The following is a 20,894-nucleotide window of genomic DNA, read 5'->3' on the forward strand; positions in this document are numbered from 1 at the left end:
AGATTCTAGTGCTATTCATGAAAAAATAAATGAAAAATGACCAGGAACAGTAAAAGATTAACTATTTGGACTGATATGAGTAATATTTATCGAGCTGCACATGCAGAAGTAGTGTAAAGTGTAATGCTGCAACATGTCAGGTGCCTCAGCATAGAGTTGTAGAGGTTCCTAATGGAGTCCTAATAATAATAATCCATCAGATCCATGCAGCTCCAATATTAAGAACAGTTTCTGCAGATTTTTGTAGTAGGAATAAAATTTTATACTACATATAAGCTCTTATATTGTTTATTTAAGACAGACATCAAATAAAGTAATAAAGTAAATAAAATTACTACAGACATATTGATCAAAAAAGTCTATGAAGAACTGCCAATAGACAATAGATGTCAATAGATTTTGACATAATCGAATGAAATCAAAATTATTTTAACTGAATTGTTTTCCTCCAGTTGTTCTGCGATTTTGTGTATGCACATGTTTGTGTGTAGTGAATGTGTGTGTGTATTGGTGTTTGATGTGTTTAATTACTGTGAATATATAAATTAATAAATTGTAATTCGCAAAAAAAGGAAATGAGCACTATAAATCAAGCACTTTCAAAGAACAGCCATATACTGTAGCATTTTTTTTCAAGAGAAATTAGTTCATTCTTCTTTTTTTAATGCTTATGTGCATAACGTAGACTTCTAAATCTTCTGTTTTACCATTTCCTAAAAAGAAATGATTAATAAAGTAGTAATATAAAGTAGCATGGGACAGGCAGGGTCAGCAACAGTATGGTAGCAAATATAAAGAACATAACAGAGCGTCGTCAGGCAAAAACAGGCTCATATGTGCTAAATCCAGCAGATAGGGGGCAAGGCGAAAGAGTAGTCAAAAATACAAGAATAGGTTGGGAACAGAAAGGAACAAACAAATAAAGTGGGCGAGGCTAAAATAGTAGTACATATTGTTGAAGAGATAGATACCTAGATTATAACTAATACCCCGCGAGGGACAGAGAACACAAAGGGGAATTTATACTGCACAGACCAGGTGCAAACAATCAGTAACAGGGGGAGTGGGAACGCTGTAGCATCTCGTGATCAGCAGAGCCAGGGAAGTCTGGTGTGAATGCATGCTGGGAATTGGAGTCTTTGAGTGCATCAGGACTGACAGAACTGTTAAGTATTGTAAACTTTGGTTTGTAAAATGAATTCCCCAAATAATAACAAATCTCAACGATAATCATGATTCCTAAAAGATTCCAGTGATTATTAGAGTGAAATCTTTAGAAACTTTAGAATATTTAGGAGAAAGCTGTCAGGCCAGACTGCGGGAAGGTGAAGGCACCATCCTCCGCCAGGGCATCACTCTGCCTGCTGCTGAAGCTCCAGCTGAACTTCTAGGCTGAAGGAAAATCACGGGTCTGTGAGGATCTGTCTAGGCAAGGCGTCAATTAAGCCCAGTCTCGCCTCGGATGAGTACTTCCTGTTCCTGCCGAACCCCTGCGCTCCATCACAGGAGGAGGGGTCGGGCGAGAGGTTAGGAGAGATAGACAGAGCGAGAGAGAGAGAGAGAAAGAGAGAGAGTTGGGAGTGATTTTGAGACGTTTTTTCTCGGCGGGTTCTGAGCGATGCTGTACCGCGGGGCTCCGGCTCAGGGCTGCGGAACAGGCTGCTGAATAATTACTGGGCTGTCTCTGAGTGACACGCCAGCGCAGAACCGAGATACTGCAACCCATGACTGAACCCGGAGATGGAGCTCAGGCTTCCGCACCAGCCCGCCGTGACCCAGGGAGCTCAGCGAATCGGGCGCTCGTACGCCGTGAGTCAGCGAGCACCAGTGTTTTAAAGCTGCCGCTAAAGAGGCTGATATGAGTTTTTTAAATCCAGCACAGTTTTGAATCTTGTGAACGTGTTTTTTTGTGTATTGTATTTAATTTTTTAATGTGTGCTTAATATTTTCTTTTTTTTTTCATCCCATGAGTGAACAAAGATGAATTTACACATCAAGGACAATACATGTTCTTCTAAAATAATTCTATTCTATTCTGTTTAATTCTATTCTATTCTATTCTATCCTCTTCTTGTTTGTCATGGATTTGTTTTTGAGTAAGTGAATCTGTACAAAGAGTGATAGAGAGACACAGGCAGAGAGAGAGAGAGAGAGTGATAGAGAGATGGATTGAGTTATCAGTAACTGCGCTCTGACTCTATCAGTACTGATCTTGTAGAAACACAGAGGAGAGCTGAACCCTCAGACAGGAATAATCCTCTTGAACCCGCGGGTCTCCGGCTCGGTGACTGATGGGTCCTGGCAGCGGCCACTTAATAATCCATATCGTTGGGTCCGGCCCGGTTAGTTTTGCGGGTGGTACCTGTCCTGTGCGGTGGGCCGGGGGAAGCAGGACCTGTGCTAATAGGTTGGACTGAGGGATTGAAGTGTCAGTACTGACTGAGGAGTCATTCTTCTTCCTGCCTGAGTCCACAACGCCCCCACCCAACGCCCCCGGACCCCAACCCCTGCCCCCCGGCCATCCATCACCACCGACTCCGTCTCTCAGGATGGAGGCTGGAGGAGCGTCAATTATTGGTCCAGAGTAACAAAACTGTTTGGTCAATTTTCAGAGTTAAAAGGATAAGCCAGCCTATATGTCCCCAGGTAGAGTAACTTCAGGCTCTCTGTTTCCCTGTTTAGTAAATCACTAAACACACGCCCATCACATCAGAAACCTATCAATCTTCATCACAGAGAGAAAGAGACGTGTGTACATAGAAAGCAAAGACTTGCTAATTTGTATTGTGAAGATAATATAAAAAAATAAAGTCATCCCCCTCCTATCTCACGCCATAACAAGACAGATCAACCAATAATACACCACCAGAAAACAATAGAATAATTCTGTTGATGTCAGTAGTCACCGGAAAAATCTATTAACGTACCACATCTAATTCAAACATTACAGTAAATCACATTATAATCCAAAAATCATGAGGTATAATGGCACACAATGCACATAAGATTCTGTTTTATGTTCAGCTATATTTATATATTAAGTAATCCCAAAAAATATAAAAAAAAATACAGGAAAAGTTTACACATACAGTTTACACATACAAGGTGGATGCACATTGCTTTTACAGTTTTCGTTTCGTTGCAATGTGTCTCTAAGTCGTTGCTATGGACTCCTAAGCTGCACCAAGGGTCCTACCCATTCTGGAAGGCCAGGGAGGTCTGTCATATTATGTGTTTGATGCTGTATGTATTTGGAGTTGTTGATAAGGCATTGGAATATATATATTTAGTGAACTCTTTTATTCAAAGAGACTTACAAATAATTATGTACGTTAGCAATAGAGGACATAGGCAAACGTTCAAGGCAAAACAAATATTTTATACAGGACCAAAAGGAGGCCAAAGTGTAGCAGTCGGATAGGGGAGGAAAGGAGGGGAGGAACGAAATGAAGTTAGTAGCAGTTAGTTTGTTGTTAGAGGTGTTAGGAGAGTAGGTGCTCATCTTTGAAGAGCTCTGAAAACGCCCCAAAAAAACACTATCTTTTTCAAACTTGAAATTTTATGACTTTTCCTAAAGGCACCCCATCATTAGAAAGAGTGATAATTTGTTTCTGTTTATATGTTTCCTATGTGGGCTGTTCACCACTAGGGTACAAAGATGGTCTTATGGTTTATTTTTGACCCATGAATTATTATAAAAGCATTTAAACACCAGAAAAAAACTCTCTCTAATACACACACAGCATCAAACATCATAAAGACGACTCCAGATCCAACTGTGTATTCAGTTGATTATATCGAGCATCTTTCATCCCATCCACCTTCCTCCTGTTCATCACACCATCCATCCAAATAATCATCCTGGAGAATATGAATTTTGAGAATTCAAAATTTCCTTCAATTAGGCTGCTTTATTTTAGGGGTTTGATAGGGCGTGACATTTTTGACCCGTAGAAAAAGAGGAGTAAACAGAATGTAAAGATCCCATAAGGGCTAATGAGTATTGCAATGCAGTGACGCAACCCAGAACCCAATCCCGCACTGCGCTCACGGTTACTGGATCACACCGAGAGAAATGGGCAGAGCTTCTGGCTTCAGCTGTTGTAGGAGAGAGTTTTCATCTGTACACGTGAAAAACAGCCTGATGTTCCTCAGCCTGCGCTGAAGAGGAATCAGGATTAGAGGGAAACGTGCCAGAGGGACACATTCCAGGTTATTAGGCCTTTGATCACGCCGCTCCCTCCAAAGCTGGGTTTTTTGTCCTCGCGCTCTCCCCGCGCCCGGCTCCACAATTAATGAGTCTTGCGGGAAGAGGCCGCGGCAGTTTGCGGCTGGAGATAAGCCTGTTTATTTATTGAATAGGCCGTTTAATGCGGTGGCGGGAGGGTGAGGTGGTGTGGGCACTTCTCCTTGAAGTCGAGAGCTGGCTGGCGCAACCTGGTGAGAGGAATTAACTCAGCTCTTCGCTGCCATCATGTTGGATAAAATAAAAAAAAACGTTGATACATCCACCCTCATCCCATCGTGCACTTACTTCTATGTCCACATCTACAACTATATAACTACTGTAGGTCTAGCTCTAGGTCTACAAGTAGATAGTTTTTAATATATGCAAAAATATGGACAATAATTGTCATAGTCGTGGTTTTATGTTTTTTGGATTCAATCCGGGTTAGCACCCGAACATCCCTTTCAGACAGCTTCCTCTTACAGCGTCCACAGTTAATCCTGTTGGATGTGGTCGGTTCTTCTTGGTGGTATGCTGACATTACCCTGGATACTGTGGCTCTTGATGCATCACAAAGACTTGCTGTCTTGGTCACAGATGCTCCAGCAAGACGTGCACCAACAATTTGTCCTCTTTTGAACTCTGGTATGTCTCCCATAATGTTGTGTTCATTGCAATATTTAGAGCAGAACTGTGCTCTTACCCTGCTAATTGAACATTCACACTCTTTATGCTCTTACTGGTGCAATGTGCAATTAACGAAGGCTGCTCCAAAAGTCACGGGACATGTGGAATGTTAGTGTAGCTGTCTTATACAGTGCACCTTGGTGTCTTTGTATGTAGGTATCAGTGCAGAGTCCTGAGTATCTGGCAGTATCTCAGCTTAAGGCTATGTTTGGATTGCAGCCTGTTTACACTAGCTGGGGATATTTTCTGAGTGGGCGACTAAGCAGTTTTGTGAGTCGCTCTGGGCGAGAGCGTCTGCTGAATGCCGTAAATGTAAACAAAATGTAATCTGGATATTTGATGTACTTAAACAGATTCAAGAACAATAAGCTTTTGGCCATGTTCTCATATTCCCTTACCAACACCATCTGCCAATTGTGACAGAAGTCCAATTCAATATTTGTCAAGATTCACCCAGGGGAAGAGCCTGTGTAGCTAATCAAACACAAAACACAACATTTACAGCGTATTCTAAAGTACACTCACTCTCCCATTTTATACATACCAGTGTACAAACATGAATAAACTCAGAATCTAATAACTGCAGAGAATCTGAGTTTCACTAAAAATAAAGTGTCCTTCCCAACCAGCTATCTAGTTTTAAAGTCATCTCATGAGCACCAATGCAGCAAAGCATTAAAACATCCCCAGCTCTTATACATCCACCAATAGTGCAATAATAACTCTCTGACTCTGGCTGCTGAAGCTAAAGCAGCATGTTCTGCAATTCAAGCTTGAAACCCTTAGGCCATGGTGTATTAGTGATTATTGCTGAACCATTTGGAAACCCCTCACACATTTTTTCTTTACATTTTTTTAATGTGATCTACTATATATCTAAAGAACAGAGCTTCACGTGAAGTTTCGGTTTCATCTTCTTCAGCATCACAGGAGCTATCAAAGAGATCCAGTGTCTCCTTCTCACTGAAGGCATCAAAACTATGAATGAACACATGTGGAGTTTTATGTACTTAATAAAAAATGAGCTGAACCTCCACAGTCACCGGACCTGAACCCAATCCAGATGGTTTGGGGTGAGCTGGAGCACAGAGTGAAGAAGGCAAAGGAGCAACAAGTGTTAATAAACACCTCTGGGAACTCCTTCCTTCCTTCAAGACTGTTGGAAAACTTTTCATTTCAGGTGGCCACCTCTTGAAGCTCATTGAGAGAATGATGCCAAGAGTGTGCAAAGCAGTAATCAGAGGAAAGGGGGTTATTTTGAAAAAAAAAAAAAATAGAATATAAAACTTGTTTTTTTAGTTATTTCACCTTTTTTTGTTCATTCATAGTTTTGATGCCTTCAGTGAGAATCTACAATGTATATATATATATACATACATATATATATATATATATATTTTTTGTGCATACTTATTTCTAGGTCCCACATTCAAAACCATCCAAACCCTCTTTTTGCCATGCACTCGAGCAGCTGTGAAAAACGAAAAGCAAAAGTAAGGAAAGAAAGTGTCCTTACCGTAAATTCCCGTGGATATGCAGGGAAAGGCCTGAAAGAGGAATCAGAAAAAAGGAGAAATATGAGTATGAGGAAGAGCACTCTGTGAGATAGCAAACACTAGCGACTTCCACTGACACACATTCCCGGCCGAGCGCAGAAATAGAGAGGAGCGGGCCATCTGCGCCATTCACTCTAATGGAAGTTAATCTATGAACTATGAAAGTGCAGCTCCGCCGCCTTTGAAAGAACCCCGAACTGACAGATTCCTCCCATCCACGCCTTCTTTTTCATTTCCTGCTAAGCCTGCAGTTTGACAACATGCATGAATTTCATTAAATCAAACTTCATAAAATTCCACTGCGTCGGACGGCGTGATCCCAATAAGGCTGACAGTGATCTGATAGAGGATGTTTCATAAGCGCCAACAGGGCTAATTACAAATGCAAGCTGACGCGCTAACGCTGGATATACTGTACACTGGAGTCTGGAGGATTGAAGACGTGGGCCAAGTTTCCGCACATGGAGACCGAGACGTTTGGATCTCAAGGCTACTTGGAAATATATATATTTTTTTACTTCAGTATGCCCAAGAAATCGTTTCAAGAAAGTTAATGCAATTACTGTATGTTGGCAGCAATGCATCTGTTATTATATCAGACAGACAGATGCCTTGATCTCTTTTACTCCAGAAGACATATGGCTGCTCAAAAATATCATCATTTAAAATGTAAAAGGAAGCAGAATTGTTATATTTTCCTGGAACTGATCATGATTTACTCAAAATTTTACCAAGCTTTTTTTTTTTTTTACTTATTTTTGAACGTATAGACTTTAAATATATTCACACCTAAAATATATTTTCAAAAATGGTTAGACTAGAGTGTTTATGAGTTGAAAGCATAAGAATATTGATGATTTGAGTTCATTACATGGCTTATTAATTATTACTAAAATAAAAAAAATACATGGAGAAACAGCATCAGACGGAGTTATTTATTTTTCTTGATAATCAATAATCACACCTCTAGGATACATGTAGATACTAAAAACCTAAAGACACTCAGAGCAGCCTATACCTTTCAGTATTTTAATCATCAGGACACTGAAACAAAATATAATAATAAATAATAAATATATACAAAAATGTAAACTTTTTTTTAGTCTAAATAAATAAAAATGAGTTTAGTGTAAAATAACTACTTAGTAAAAATGTAAAATAAAAACTATATAAAGTAGTGCACACATCATACCTAGCTTTAGTTTGAGTAAAGCAGGTGGTTTCACACTTTTGAGTCTTTATTTACTGATATTATTTGGTTTGAAACATCATATAAATATGTTTGAAGCACTAAAGGTAAATAATATTGGTTGGGGAAGGAGATTTTTCACTTTTTTATGTGTTTTCTTCTTTTATGGGTTTCTTGTAGATTTAGTTTTACCACACTGGGATGATGATCACTATTTTTAGAAAGAGTAAGCTCCGCCCTTTCTAACCATATATGGATTATGTTAATGTGTGAAGAGATTCCTGAGTGATTAACCTGTGAACACAAAATGAGATTTTGGACGCATTAAACGCATTGCCACCCTCCACTAATGATTATATATACAATTTAAGCTCCAGAACTTCCAGAACTTTGGTGAAAAACTTCTCAGAAAGACTACAACATGCGAGACATGTGGATATGTCCCTAGAGAGACCCGGTACACCCACCCATGTAACACAGAGCGGCCATGCCAGCATCTTCAGCTCTCTCCTGAAAACTGAATAGATGATCATACAGATATATATTTCATATAATAGCAGAGCAAATGGCCTTGGACCTGAAACTTTGGCCTGAACCCAAACATAGCGTGAGAACATTCTGTCTGAACCCGATTCAAATCCACCTCCAGCACCATGCATTTAATCTGAAATCAGCCACAGAACCACAGAGAACCACTCAAAAAACCAACGACCCAATAATATTCCACGTTGCTTATTATATATTATCTAAGCGACAGTATTAAATAAAGTATCATTAGATCGTTGGTAATTTTTACAAATCATTTACTGTAAAATACACCCTAATTTTACCCTAACTTGAAGGATATATAGCTTCGTACCCTATTTACTCACTCTATTATGTCTTGTCAACACATTTATCTACTAAACAATGCATTACAATGCATACAGGACATTAAAATGGTCTACTAAAATGTGTCATGTTAACTTTCCTGCCACTAATAAGTAACAAAAAGTAGTACAGCATGTTATTTTTATATATTTTTTGTACATTTCATACAAAACAAGTGCAACAGTAAATATGTTCCCTAAATTTGCATGTCTATGTTACCTTCTGGCTCAGTCCTGTTACAGCACTTTTATACCAGTATTTTCTGTGCTATTATCACTGGTTGTTGTTTTTTTTTTTCACACAGGAACTCGTTTTTGCTGAGAACTGGATAGATAATGTAATACAATGCATCATTTGTTCACATGTAGAATCGCTAAAACGTTGGTCTTTTGGTGCTTTTTATTATTTTTTGAATTAAATTATTATATACCTGTGTTCTTGCACTGTCTGTATGGCTGACATCAGTCATATGAAATACAATATGAAAAGCAACTGGTGTCCATTGTTGTTTTACAGTTTTTAACTATCTATCTATCTATCTATCTATCTATCTATCTATCTATCTATCTATCTATCTATCTATGCTGAATGATAAGTGTCTGTGTTTCTATAGGGAATGCAATTGCAATGAATTAATTTCCACTTTCTGGATTCATTGTATTAAATGTAATTAAATTCTAAACTAAATTCACAGGGATTCTACCTACTTTATTATTATTATTATTATTATTATTATTATTATTATTATTATTATTATTATTATTATTATTATTATTATTATATAATTCTAAGAAATAAAAAGTGCTCCTATACAGCCAGAGGAACTGATTAAATGCACAGTTATTGTAGAAATGAATATAGAATTATTATGATGTTGGTTCTGATCTGTGTGTGTGTGTGTGTGTGTGTGTGTGTGTGTGTGTGTGTGTGTGAGTTGGCAGTGAGGTTCAGGTGCACAGGTGATGGGAGTTGGGAGTTGATTCTACAGTCTGGTTTAGAGCTGGAAAAATCAGCTCCACTGTTATTATAATTTACTCCTCTGGTTTTGTGGAAGTTTATGAAGCTCTGGAGACGGGATTATTCACAGTGTGGGAAATTCTCAGCCTTTTATGTTAATGCTATTAACTGTAACAGGAAGTGGGCGGAGCCTCCAGCCGAAAGGGCTGCTGGCACATTTTTAGGGCTTTTTCAGAGAGGAATCTGCTGAAGGTCGAGGTGTGTTGGGTCGACCTTGTTTGAGGTGATCTCAGGTCACAGTCTCTGGGATTTAGAGTCCCATCCTCAGACAGGGATCTGTCCTCACATCTCCTGATAGCTCAAGGTCGGGAACAGAAGCTTCTGTTTCTTTTCCGTTTGTTTTTTTGGCTTTGTTCTTATTTTTTTAGCTTAAAGCATAAATAAATAAACAAATAAATAAATGAATATTAAGATGCTATAAAGGCCTGCTATGAACACCTTGTGGCAACCACTATATAAAACTGACAAAGAAACTAGATTCTATACCTGTATCCAGGTAGAACATTCAATGCTAATATATATATAGCAAATAGAGCAAATACATAATTTGTTTAAATTTCCTTAAATATGATCAATTAATTAAAAAAAAAATATATATATATATATACTGTAAGTGTAGCACAGACTGTAACAGTAAGCAAGCCACTGTCACACGATACTCAGAGAGGAAGTAAGGCGCGACTGCTGGTGAAAAACAGAACACCTCTGATATTTATGACCGTCTTTTTTTAAAAGATTAAAAACTCACCATACAGTAATAGTTCCGGCTCGGCGGCACTTTGGGCCAGACGTATTGCTCAGGGGTGGATTTATGGAGGAGAACGGCGCCATTTTTCTTAACTTCTGCGCTCCGTGGGCCGCTTCCGCATTCATCTTTTTAAGGTGTATTAATAAACAGTAAAAAGATATTTATGCAAAACTCCCATTCGTCTGCAGTGAGAAAAGCTGAATATGTGTTTTAAGGCAGCATTTATCAAAGAAAAGGGAAAAAAAAGGTGTGAGCGGTGTGTTAATGTAGTTCCGTGATAAATATGAGCATCCCAGTCGTCTCCACACAAACCAGTTTATTTAGAGCAGCCTGAGAACAGGAGCAATTAACAACAGAGTGAGCGCTAATGCTAACGCTAAAGCTGTGGACGTTAGCATTACAAGTTTCCAGCTGTCAGTCTGACCCTGTGAACGTGTGTTTTATAACACTCTAACGGCTGCTAATGAAGCTTTTCAGTTTTTTTATTATTATTATTTTATTTTATTTCTGGGCTTTTTTCACCTCACCATCATTGTGCTAAAAACAAAGAACAAAGGCAGCAGTAATTGTGATAATTCTGTCCTGAGAGAACAGCATGGGGAAAAATAAATAAATAAATAAATAAATAAATAAATAAATAAATGTGCATGAAATGATATAAGGAGAATTATGTGTTAGAAATTTAAATTGGTCAATGTTTGTGTGGATTTCATTTTTCAGCAGGAATTGGCACACAGGTATTGACAGTTTTCAGCTGTCAGTCTGACCCTGTAAATGTGTGTTTTATAACACTCTAATGACTGCTAATAAAGCTTTTTGTCTGGGTTTTTTTTTTACCACACCATCATGGTGCTAAAAACAAAGAACAAAGGCAGCAGTAATTGTGATAATTCTGGCCTGACAGAACAGCATAGGGAAAAAATGATGTAATGAGAATTATTTGGAAGTTTAAATGGATCAATATCTGTGCGTATTTCATTTTCCAGCAGGACTTTCCAGGCACACTGCCCACACTGCCAAAAGCACTAATCGGTCTTATTATATAATATTCCAACTTTTTGAGACAATACACAGATTTTTGGGTTTTCATTGGCTGTAAGCCATAATAATCATCAATAATACAAGCTTAAGAATAAACGCTTTAAATTGATAAACTCTGTGTTTAATACATGTATTTCATATATGATTTTCACATTTTCAACTGAATTACTGAAATAAAGGAACTTTTCAATTATATGATTTTGTATGTAAAGTGCCTTAGAGAATGGTGAAAAGCGCTATATAATAAAGAAATGTGTTATTATTATTATTATTATTATTTTTTTTTTTTTTAATTTTATTATTATTTTTTTTATTATTATTTTAAGGCAGCCTTCATCGAACCAGTTTGATGAAACCAGTTTATTTAGAGCAGCCTGAGAACAGAAGCAGTTAACAACAGCTAAAGCTGTGGACGTTAGCATTACACTAGTAAGTTTTCATCTGTCAGTCTGACCCTGTGAACGTGTGTTTTATAACACTCTAACTACACCTCTAGCTGCTAATGAGGAATTATTTGAAGAAAGAACTGAGCAGAAAGCTTTTTTTTTTCGACAACGTCATGGTGCTAAAACCACAGAACACAGGCAGCTGTAATTGCGCTAATTCTGTTCTCACAGAGTTTTACAGGTGAAAAAAAGGGAAATAAATCAATAAAAGCAAGGCGTATGCGAGGTTTGACTGCAGGTGACAGCCGTACAAATCAAAGTCAGGGCGAGCTGCTGTCGACGTTTTAGCCCTCATTAGCAACAACAACCCTGACGAATGCTGAAGCAGGAAATGTGCTGATAAAGCAGGCTACGTGCTAACTAGCGTACGGCGCTCACGCGTGTAACCCGCAGCCTCGCTAAGCTCACGTTCCTGAAGTTTTTTAATCATTTCTGCCGCTTTGCGTCGAAGCTCAAGCTGTCAGGATCGATAATTCAGCCGAGTCTTTTTGCTGAAGCTCTGACCTTTCCAGGCATACGCCTCGCTCTGACTCAAACTCCCCGTGACGAGCGGCGCTCAGGAAGGCCATTTTTAGACCAGACATTCTGCAACATCACAAAAAACCATATACAGGTACACTAGAGAGAGGTACAGAAATGCAGGAATGCAGGAACGCTCTTCCCGTAGTGGAGATCTCTGTGATGTCGCCGCAGCTGCTACAAAAAACTGCTTTACTGCACAAATATTCAGCCTTTAAATGCACTCGGCTACATTCATCTATGCAAAATATAAAAATATATATATATATATATTATTGTGTCCAACCTACCCATTTCCGGACCGTTTTCTTTCTTTGGAGTGGTCTGCGAGGTATTTTAAAAATAAAATAAAAGTTGACCCGCTATTAAGCAGCTTTTTATAAAGTGAAATTCAAAGTTTTACTTTATAACTTGCTATAAGTCGCTATCACATAAACCCAATCTAAAACGCTTAATATATCAGAAATCAGTTGCCGTAATGAAGGAGTATAATATTGAGAGACGTTATGAAACGAAACATCAGTTTGAAAAATCTTAGTATACACAACACTGTCAAAGATAGATAAAGATACTGCAATAACTCTAATATACTTACCTAATATAATATAATTACCTAATGTGTTTGGTAATTCTTAAAATTTAGTGTATTTCAAATCATAGCTTCATAAAAAATACAAGATATCCAAATTATTTATTCATTTATTTTAAATTTAGAAGTATGGTTGGGGGTTTCTGCATTGAATGTTTTATCTTATTTACCGAGTGAGTGACTGAGCAGCGAGCTTGGAACTATAATATATTATGTATCATAAATTATTTGAGTAATATTGTATAAATGAAGTAATTGTAATTAGGTAATATTGTATAAATGAAGTAATTGTAATTAGGTAATATTGTATAAATGAAGTAATTGTAATTAGGTAATATTGTATAAAGTAAGTAATTGTAATTAGGTAATATTGTATAAATGAAGTAATTGTAATTAGGTAATATTGTATAAAGTAAGTAATTGTAATTAGGTAATATTGTATAAATGAAGTAATTGTAATTAGGAAATATTGTATAAATGAAGTAATTGTAATTAGGTAATATTGTATAAATGAAGTAATTGTAATTAGGTAATATTGTATAAATGAAGTAATTGTAATTAGGAAATATTGTATAAATGAAGTAATTATAATTAGGTAATATTGTATAAATGAAGTAATTGTAATTAGGTAATATTGTATAAAGTAAGTAATTGTAATTAGGTAATATTGTATAAATGAAGTAATTGTAATTAGGTAATATTGTATAAATGAAGTAATTGTAATTAGGTAATATTGTATAAATGAAGTAATTGTAATTAGGTAATATTGTATAAATGAAGTAATTGTAATTAGGTAATATTGTATAAATGAAGTAATTGTAATTAGGTAATATTGTATAAATGAAGTAATTGTAATTAGGTAATATTGTATAAAGTAAGTAATTGTAATTAGGTAATATTGTATAAAGTAAGTAATTGTAATTAGGTAATATTGTATAAATGAAGTAATTGTAATTAGGTAATATTGTATAAATGTAGTAATTGTAATTAGGTAATATTGTATGCAGAAATGAAGTAAAGTTTACTAAAAGAAAGGATTGACTGAAGTTCAGTTCTCTTATTTACTCTGTGTAACTCTATTTAAGTCTTGAAACCGAGTTGAAGTTACTTAAATTTATCTGAAATTAAATTTACTTAAAAAAAGCAAATGCAGAAAGTTGTGAAACTTTTTTTTAAAGTAAATTTTAGTCCTCAAGTAATAGGTAATAAAAACTTAAGTTAGCATAACTTAGAAGAAGTTATTACAACTAAAGGGTTGACAAGTTAATTAAACTTTTTTTTTTGTTTATTTTACTGTAGGACTGAATCAGTTGAGTTTAGTTCATTTTTTTAAGGCAGCTGGTTTACTAATTTTTTTTTTTAAGTAATGTGAAATAAAAATTTAAGTTAGCATAAATTAAAACATCAAGTTATTACAACTAAAGGGGAAGTTGATTTATTTGTAAGGTAGCACAGGGGGGGGAATCACTACACACTGATGGTGAGTGTCTGTCAGAAACTGTTGGACACACCCATTATGCAAATAGATTGTGACAGAAGCCAATAGAAAATAAGATAACTGACTAAACTCAGTTATTATATAAGTTATATAAGTTGGTTCAACTCAAGGATCTCAGTTTGAATAGTACAGTATATGTGCCCACAAATCTGAGTTCAACTAACTCAAAATAGTTGAGTATTGTTTAGAAATCTCCAATTTAATGTAAAACAGATTTAAATCATTTGAGTTCAAACAACTTCTGACAATGTGTGAAGCAACCAAACCAACCAAGACCAGGTCCAGCTAATCCTCCAGACCCGCACTAATCCAGGACAGTTCTTTTAGGTTTAATTCCTCATTAGAAAATTAAAAGAAACTGTGTGTTTTAAGAGTAAAGCGCCAGTGCAAACTTCCTGATTAAACCTGGCACAGAAACGGCAGCCGAGCCGCGGCGCAGCCGAGCCCCACAATCCGCTAACAAGTTCCACCCGTGCGTTTATATATCAGCCACCGACTTAATTAACAAGCCTGACATTATTACACTGCACTGATGACTTATGATCCCGCTTCCTGCTTTATTATTTCTCTTCTGTCAGTTCATTAGAACCGGATCAGCCGGATGGCCCGTTCGCTTCGACAGCAAAGCCCGAGCATGCTCGCTTTGTTTGGATGCCCCCCGTCCATATCCCCCCCCTGTATCTGGTGGAAGTGTGGGGAAATTGGTCACCAGGGAAATCATTATATTGCAATCGTTCCTCCCTAATCAATCACGCCATCGCTTTCTCTTTTTCCTAATTGGGACGCCTACTTCACACCTACGCACTGTAAATACTAATAACAACATCTGAAAACATTATTTAGAAAACAAACTCAGGACAAGTGAGTTTGATAACAAGACTGATCCATTGTGTACCATTCTGTGATGTTGGTTTGATTAAAATTATAAAGATTGAAATATATAGATTCAGATTATGATTATGATTTATAGCCCATTGATCAATTGTGTATCGCACAGCCAGATTTGCATGTACTAATTTTGTTAATTAATCATGGGTGTGGTTAATTTTGGGCATAAAGTTAAACAATAAACCAATCAGAGTGTTTTATGCTCATCATTCCCTTTAAGAGGCAGATGAGCTCTGATTTTTTTTTAGAGTCAGATTTGAACTCTAATGAGTGGCTGTTGACTGTTGTCCGGGTTTTAATCAGTCAGTGGAGCACTCAGTGGACTTTTCCATTGCCAACATATATAGAAACAAGTCAGAAATGTACCTGAACCCACTGAACTCACTTCTAGATCACCACATCACACCATCAGTGTAGATTTTTATCCTAAACTCTAATCCTAGACGCTATTTAACAGGAAGGGAGCAAGACAGCGTGAAAATAGATTGTTGACGAGGTGTAAGATAGCAACGAGCATCACAATGCATCATGACCCACCTTTCATCTATATATATATCATAAATTATTTGATTCATATTGTATAAATGAAGTAATTGTAAATAGGTAGTATTATACACAGAAATTAGGTAAAGTTTACTAAACAAAGGATTGATTCAGCAAAAATAAATAAATTCAATTAATTATTTACGCATCACTTTATTTTAATGTAGAAGCTTTTTGAACACTGGATTTTTCAGCAGGGTTTTATTTAATTTATGGAAAATTATGCGATATTAAATATAATATTATATATAACTGTTATGACTTCCCCGTTTCCTCCACAATAAAAACGTTGTTATAAACACTGTTGCTATGGAGCAAAATCTGGTTGTGGAAAAAAAATCCCAGTGTTGTTAATAAACTGATTCTTTTTTTGGATTCATGAAACATCGAACCAGCAACGGAGGAAGAAAAAATAAATCCCTCTTCATTAAGAAACATGCTATTTTCAGTTTTCATATTCATCCTGCCAGTCCAGCTGATATTGAATTGCATCAGACGCAGCTCTGCTTTATAATCCGCTGTTTTAAGTTTATCTGAGACGTTATTAAGTGGTCATCCGAGATTCCTCTGCACTATAAACAGGAAGTGACAGACATGCCAAAACTTTCACGTTACCTTTTAAATTGGCCCTGCCTGTTTATCGAGCTCGGGAAAATGCGCTGCACCTGCCAATCAAATAAATGGCTTTTTTATAAACAGCAGACTGCAGTTACTATTATGAGGAAATCCAGGATCTAGAGAAGAATAGCCTGAAGGAGAAACCCAGAAAAATAAAAGCTTTCAGATATTCTCAATTTGGGATATCTGCACCACTTTTGGTGAGACTTGGTTTGTGTGTTAGCTGGTGAGGTTTTACACTGACATGCAAAATGTCATGTGACTCAAGAGGAAAGAAATAAAGAAGTTTCTGAATCAGTTTCTCTGATTTTGCTATTTATAGGTTTATGTTTGAGTAAAGTGAACATTGTTGTTTTGCATCGTTGTGTAATTTAGAGCATTTATTTACAGAAAATATTGAAAGAAATGGCTGAAATAACAAACAAAGATGCAGAACTTTCTCAAATAATGCAAAGAAAACAAGTTCATATTCAAGTTTTAAGAGTTCAGAAATAATCAATATTTGGTGGAATAACCCTGGTTGGTTTTTAATCACAGTTTTTTTCATGCATCTTGGCATCATGTTCTCCTCCACCAGTCTTACACACTGCTTTTGGATAACTTTAGGCTGCTTTACTCCTGGTGCAAAAATTCAAGCAGTTCAGTTTGGTGGTTTGATGGTTTGTGATCATCCATCTTCCTCTTGATTATATTCCAGAGGTTTTTAATTTGGTAAAATTGAAGAAAATTGTAGTTTTTAAATGGTGTTTATTTATTATTTATTTATATATTCATCTTTTCTAGAGCTGTATTGCAGTACTTAAACAGTAAAAAGTTGATACTTGAGTTGATACTTCTTCAGCTTCTTCCAAAGTATATTATTAAACCCTAGTATCTATACTTCTATCTACACTGAAAAAAAAAAAAACATGCATAAAATTTACTTAAAAAGGTTTTGCAACTTTCTGAATTTGCTTTTTTTAAGTATGTTTAATTTCATGTAATTTTTAAGCAACTTCAACTCGGTTAACTCGTAAGTAAATTCAACTTCAAATTTATCCGGGATTACAGTGCATGACGCAGCGCACTGGTCTTGCTTTTGAGGAACCAAAAAAATAAAACAAAAACTAAAGAAAACAACACAACAGGAACGTCTCTTTGCTTCATTGACAGCAACAACCAGCGTTTGAGTGTTTGAGATACCCGGCGCAGGAAATAAGCGCAAAAACAAACAGCGCTCCGACAGCTCTGACTGTACGAGCGCATTAGCGAGTCGCTTTGATTCCGTCGCTCAAACCCGACATCAAGGCGTCTTCAAAGCTTCCTCCGGCACGTCTGCACGCCGTCCCTTTACCGTTTTAAAGAATATATCAGTGTGATTGCTTTGTTTGTGCTCGTCAGATGAAGACCGCTCCGCCGGGCGCGCGGCGTGTTTATCGGCGAGGCCCTCGAGACGAAGCTGCTCTCTGACAGGCGGAATAATGGAGGAGCGCGGGGCTTATCCGCCGCAGCATCTCCTCCTCATTACAAAACGCCCAGATCAATTCCTGCCCAGCCCTGAACTTTCCATTGATTAAGATCTTTGCTTTGACATGCAGTTAATGGTCTTATTAAATGTTTTATGGTATTTATCATGAGAGCTATGACATTATAAATTGATGACGGCATCGGGATCAGGCCGCCTTCGAGAGGTGCTGTTAAAACGGAAAGAAACGGAAAAGACGGAAAAGTAGAAAAGGTCAGGACGGGATGAGGGGATGACAAAAGATCTTATGAAAAATTCACGCAGAAAGAGAACAGAGAACCAAACTGCAAACTGGAAAAAATGAAAGCTTTAGGGTTTAAATCTAATCAGAAGCCTCAAACAATCATCAGCTTTGACCGAAGTCGCTCCCTATTTACTATTTAGCACTATTGAGGACGGCGGCCATTTTTCTCTGAATGTCCGAATCCCATAACTCCCATAATGCATCATGATTTATAGTAAACATAGTAAACATCGCTGCTTACTAAGCCAGCTAAATGTCTCCCAGAATGCATTGCTCCTGTCTCGCTACTAAGCAACAGACAGCCGTACAAACGGAGCTGACAGCGAGCCACCAGGGTTGCCAGATTGTTAAAGTGGGATTCAGATAAAACTGTTAATGGCAAAAGAGACTAAACTCAGTTATTATAAGTTGGTTCAACTCAAAGATCTCAGTTTGAATAGTACAGTATATGTGCTCACAAATGTTCAACTAACTCAAAATAGTTGAGTATTGATTAGAAATCTCCAATTTTATGTAAAACAGACTTTAATGTATGGGTTTAGAGTGCACCGGGAAAACATATGATGAGTTTCTTTGATTCTTTGACCAAACTGAAAACCTCTGGAATATAATCAAGAGGAAGAAGGATGATCACAAGCCATCAGACCAAAAGCAGTGTGTAAGACTGGTGCAGGAGAACATGATGCCAAGATGCATGAAAACTGTGATTAAAAAACAGGATTATTGCAAAAAATACTGATTTCTGAACTCTTCAAAACTTTATGAATGTGAACTTGTTTTCTTTGCATTATTTGAGGTCTAAAAGCTCTGCATCCTTTTTGTTATTTTTCTGCTAATAAACGCTCTAAATTATAACATTTATTTGTAATTTGGGAGAAATGTTGTCTGTAGTTTATAGAATAAAACAACAATGTTCATTTTACTCAAACATAAACCTATAAATAGAGAAACACAAAATCAGAGAAACTGATTCAGAAACTGAAGTGATCTCTTCATGTATAATTACTATTCTTATTATACAGTAATATGCTATAATCTTTCTCCACAGTGAATTTAGGTTTAAAGTGAGTGGCTCTCGCCGTGGGTTTCCTCTCAGAAGCCGATCTCTAGCCGGGCTCTAAACAGCTTGTGTAATGTGTGTTTTAGTTAGTTTAGAACCACCACAGTTTTAATTGTGATAATCTGCGTAAAGCCGGAAGCCGTACGGCGCCGGGGTTCATTAGCATGCACTGGGAACGGGCCGTGATGTGATCTGTGTTCTGCATGTGGAGTTTAAGGTACAGCCGAGGCTGAGGAGGATGATCAAAGGCCCAGGAAAGATCTGCAGAGCTCATCCTCTGTGTCGCTGTGTTTTGACACCTTTCCCCCAAAAAAATCGAAAGAGCGAATCCCACGAAGAGCAGACGAGAACATTCCGAGTTTTCCTCTGAATTCCATTAACTCTTCACGATCCTCAGCCTCGACTCTGGCCTCTGTCTGAGGTGACGGGAATTTTTCACCGGGGCTCAATTTACGACCAAAGTGTGCGTGGATTAATGCGTTAACCCTTTCAGATCCTGCAACAACTACAATGGACATCATGTAGTTTCTTATTACTTTTTTAATTTATTTATCAAAGCTGAACTGCTTGAATTTTTGCACCAGGAGTAAAGCAGCATAAAGTTATCCAAAAGCAGTGTGTAAGACTGGTGGAGGAGAACATGATGCCAAGATGCATGTGATTAAAACTGTGATTAAAAACCAAACCAAGGTAATTATTCCACCAAATATTGATTTCTGAACTCTTAAAACTTCTTTTTGCATTATTTGAGGTCTGAAAGCTTTTTTTATCAGGGCTGATTTTATTAATATAGTGTAATTTCTTTTGGCATTTTTTATTTGTTTATCTATTTGTTTTTTTTTTTGCACAGAACTCTAATTAAGACCTGTTTTCAGTATTCAGAAAAGATCATAAACCAGCCAATAAAACAGTAGCCTGTTGCTCACTTGTTCATTTGTAGCTCCGCCCCTAATCCCACTTTTTTATTATGTTCAGGAATTAAGGTGTTAATTTGAATTATTTTAATATAGATTTTATATTAGTAGTGTTTTATTTTGTGTGCATTACAGACAGCGTATCTTATACTGTATTTCTCCATCACTGGAAGATAATTCAGGTTTAAAAGGGTTAATTAACGTGTTAATTAATAATAGGGCTTCAACGATTATTCGACAATTAATCAACAATGTCAAAAAATCCAAATGTTTATTGTTGATTAATCGTTAATTTGCAGCACTACACAAATTACATAGTTTGCACTCAACTTGGCAACCGATTACACATTTTCTCACTAAATATCAGCACTTTCCACATTTCTGCACATTTAAAGGGTAATTTCTATCGATGTGAAGCGAAGTTAAGACAGAGAAATCTAGAAACAGCAGCCAAACCCACAGCAAACAGAGTGGGAGGGCATGGCAGAAATAATCGTCGACTAATCGGAAAAATAATCGCCTGATTAGTCGACAACCAAAATATAAATTATAATAATTAATTTAACATGTTTGCATACAGCACTCAAATACACCCCAATGTGCACACACACACACACACACACACACACAGACACACACCTCGGACCTTAACCCAACATCTCAGCTCAAACAAAGCAAATACCTGCAGCTAACGCTCAGCAACTAATCTCACCGCTAATTTATGATATCCCTGCA

The 20,894-nt window shown here is 36.9% G+C and overlaps 1 protein-coding gene across 3 annotated transcripts in view; it reads right to left on the bottom strand.

Annotated features, from left to right (window-relative positions):
• Positions 1-20,894, bottom strand: part of macrod2 (mono-ADP ribosylhydrolase 2) — an 836,537-nt gene that overhangs the window by 203,353 nt on the left and 612,290 nt on the right. For all 3 annotated transcript variants that reach the window (XM_022685268.2, XM_022685265.2, XM_022685267.2), the window contains exon 7: positions 6,432-6,462. In XM_022685268.2, the coding sequence (XP_022540989.2) occupies positions 6,432-6,462 (31 nt within the window). The remainder of the gene's footprint in view (positions 1-6,431; positions 6,463-20,894) is intronic.

This window comes from Astyanax mexicanus, chromosome 7 (assembly GCF_023375975.1).
Source record: "Astyanax mexicanus isolate ESR-SI-001 chromosome 7, AstMex3_surface, whole genome shotgun sequence".
Lineage (NCBI taxonomy): Eukaryota > Metazoa > Chordata > Actinopteri > Characiformes > Acestrorhamphidae > Astyanax > Astyanax mexicanus.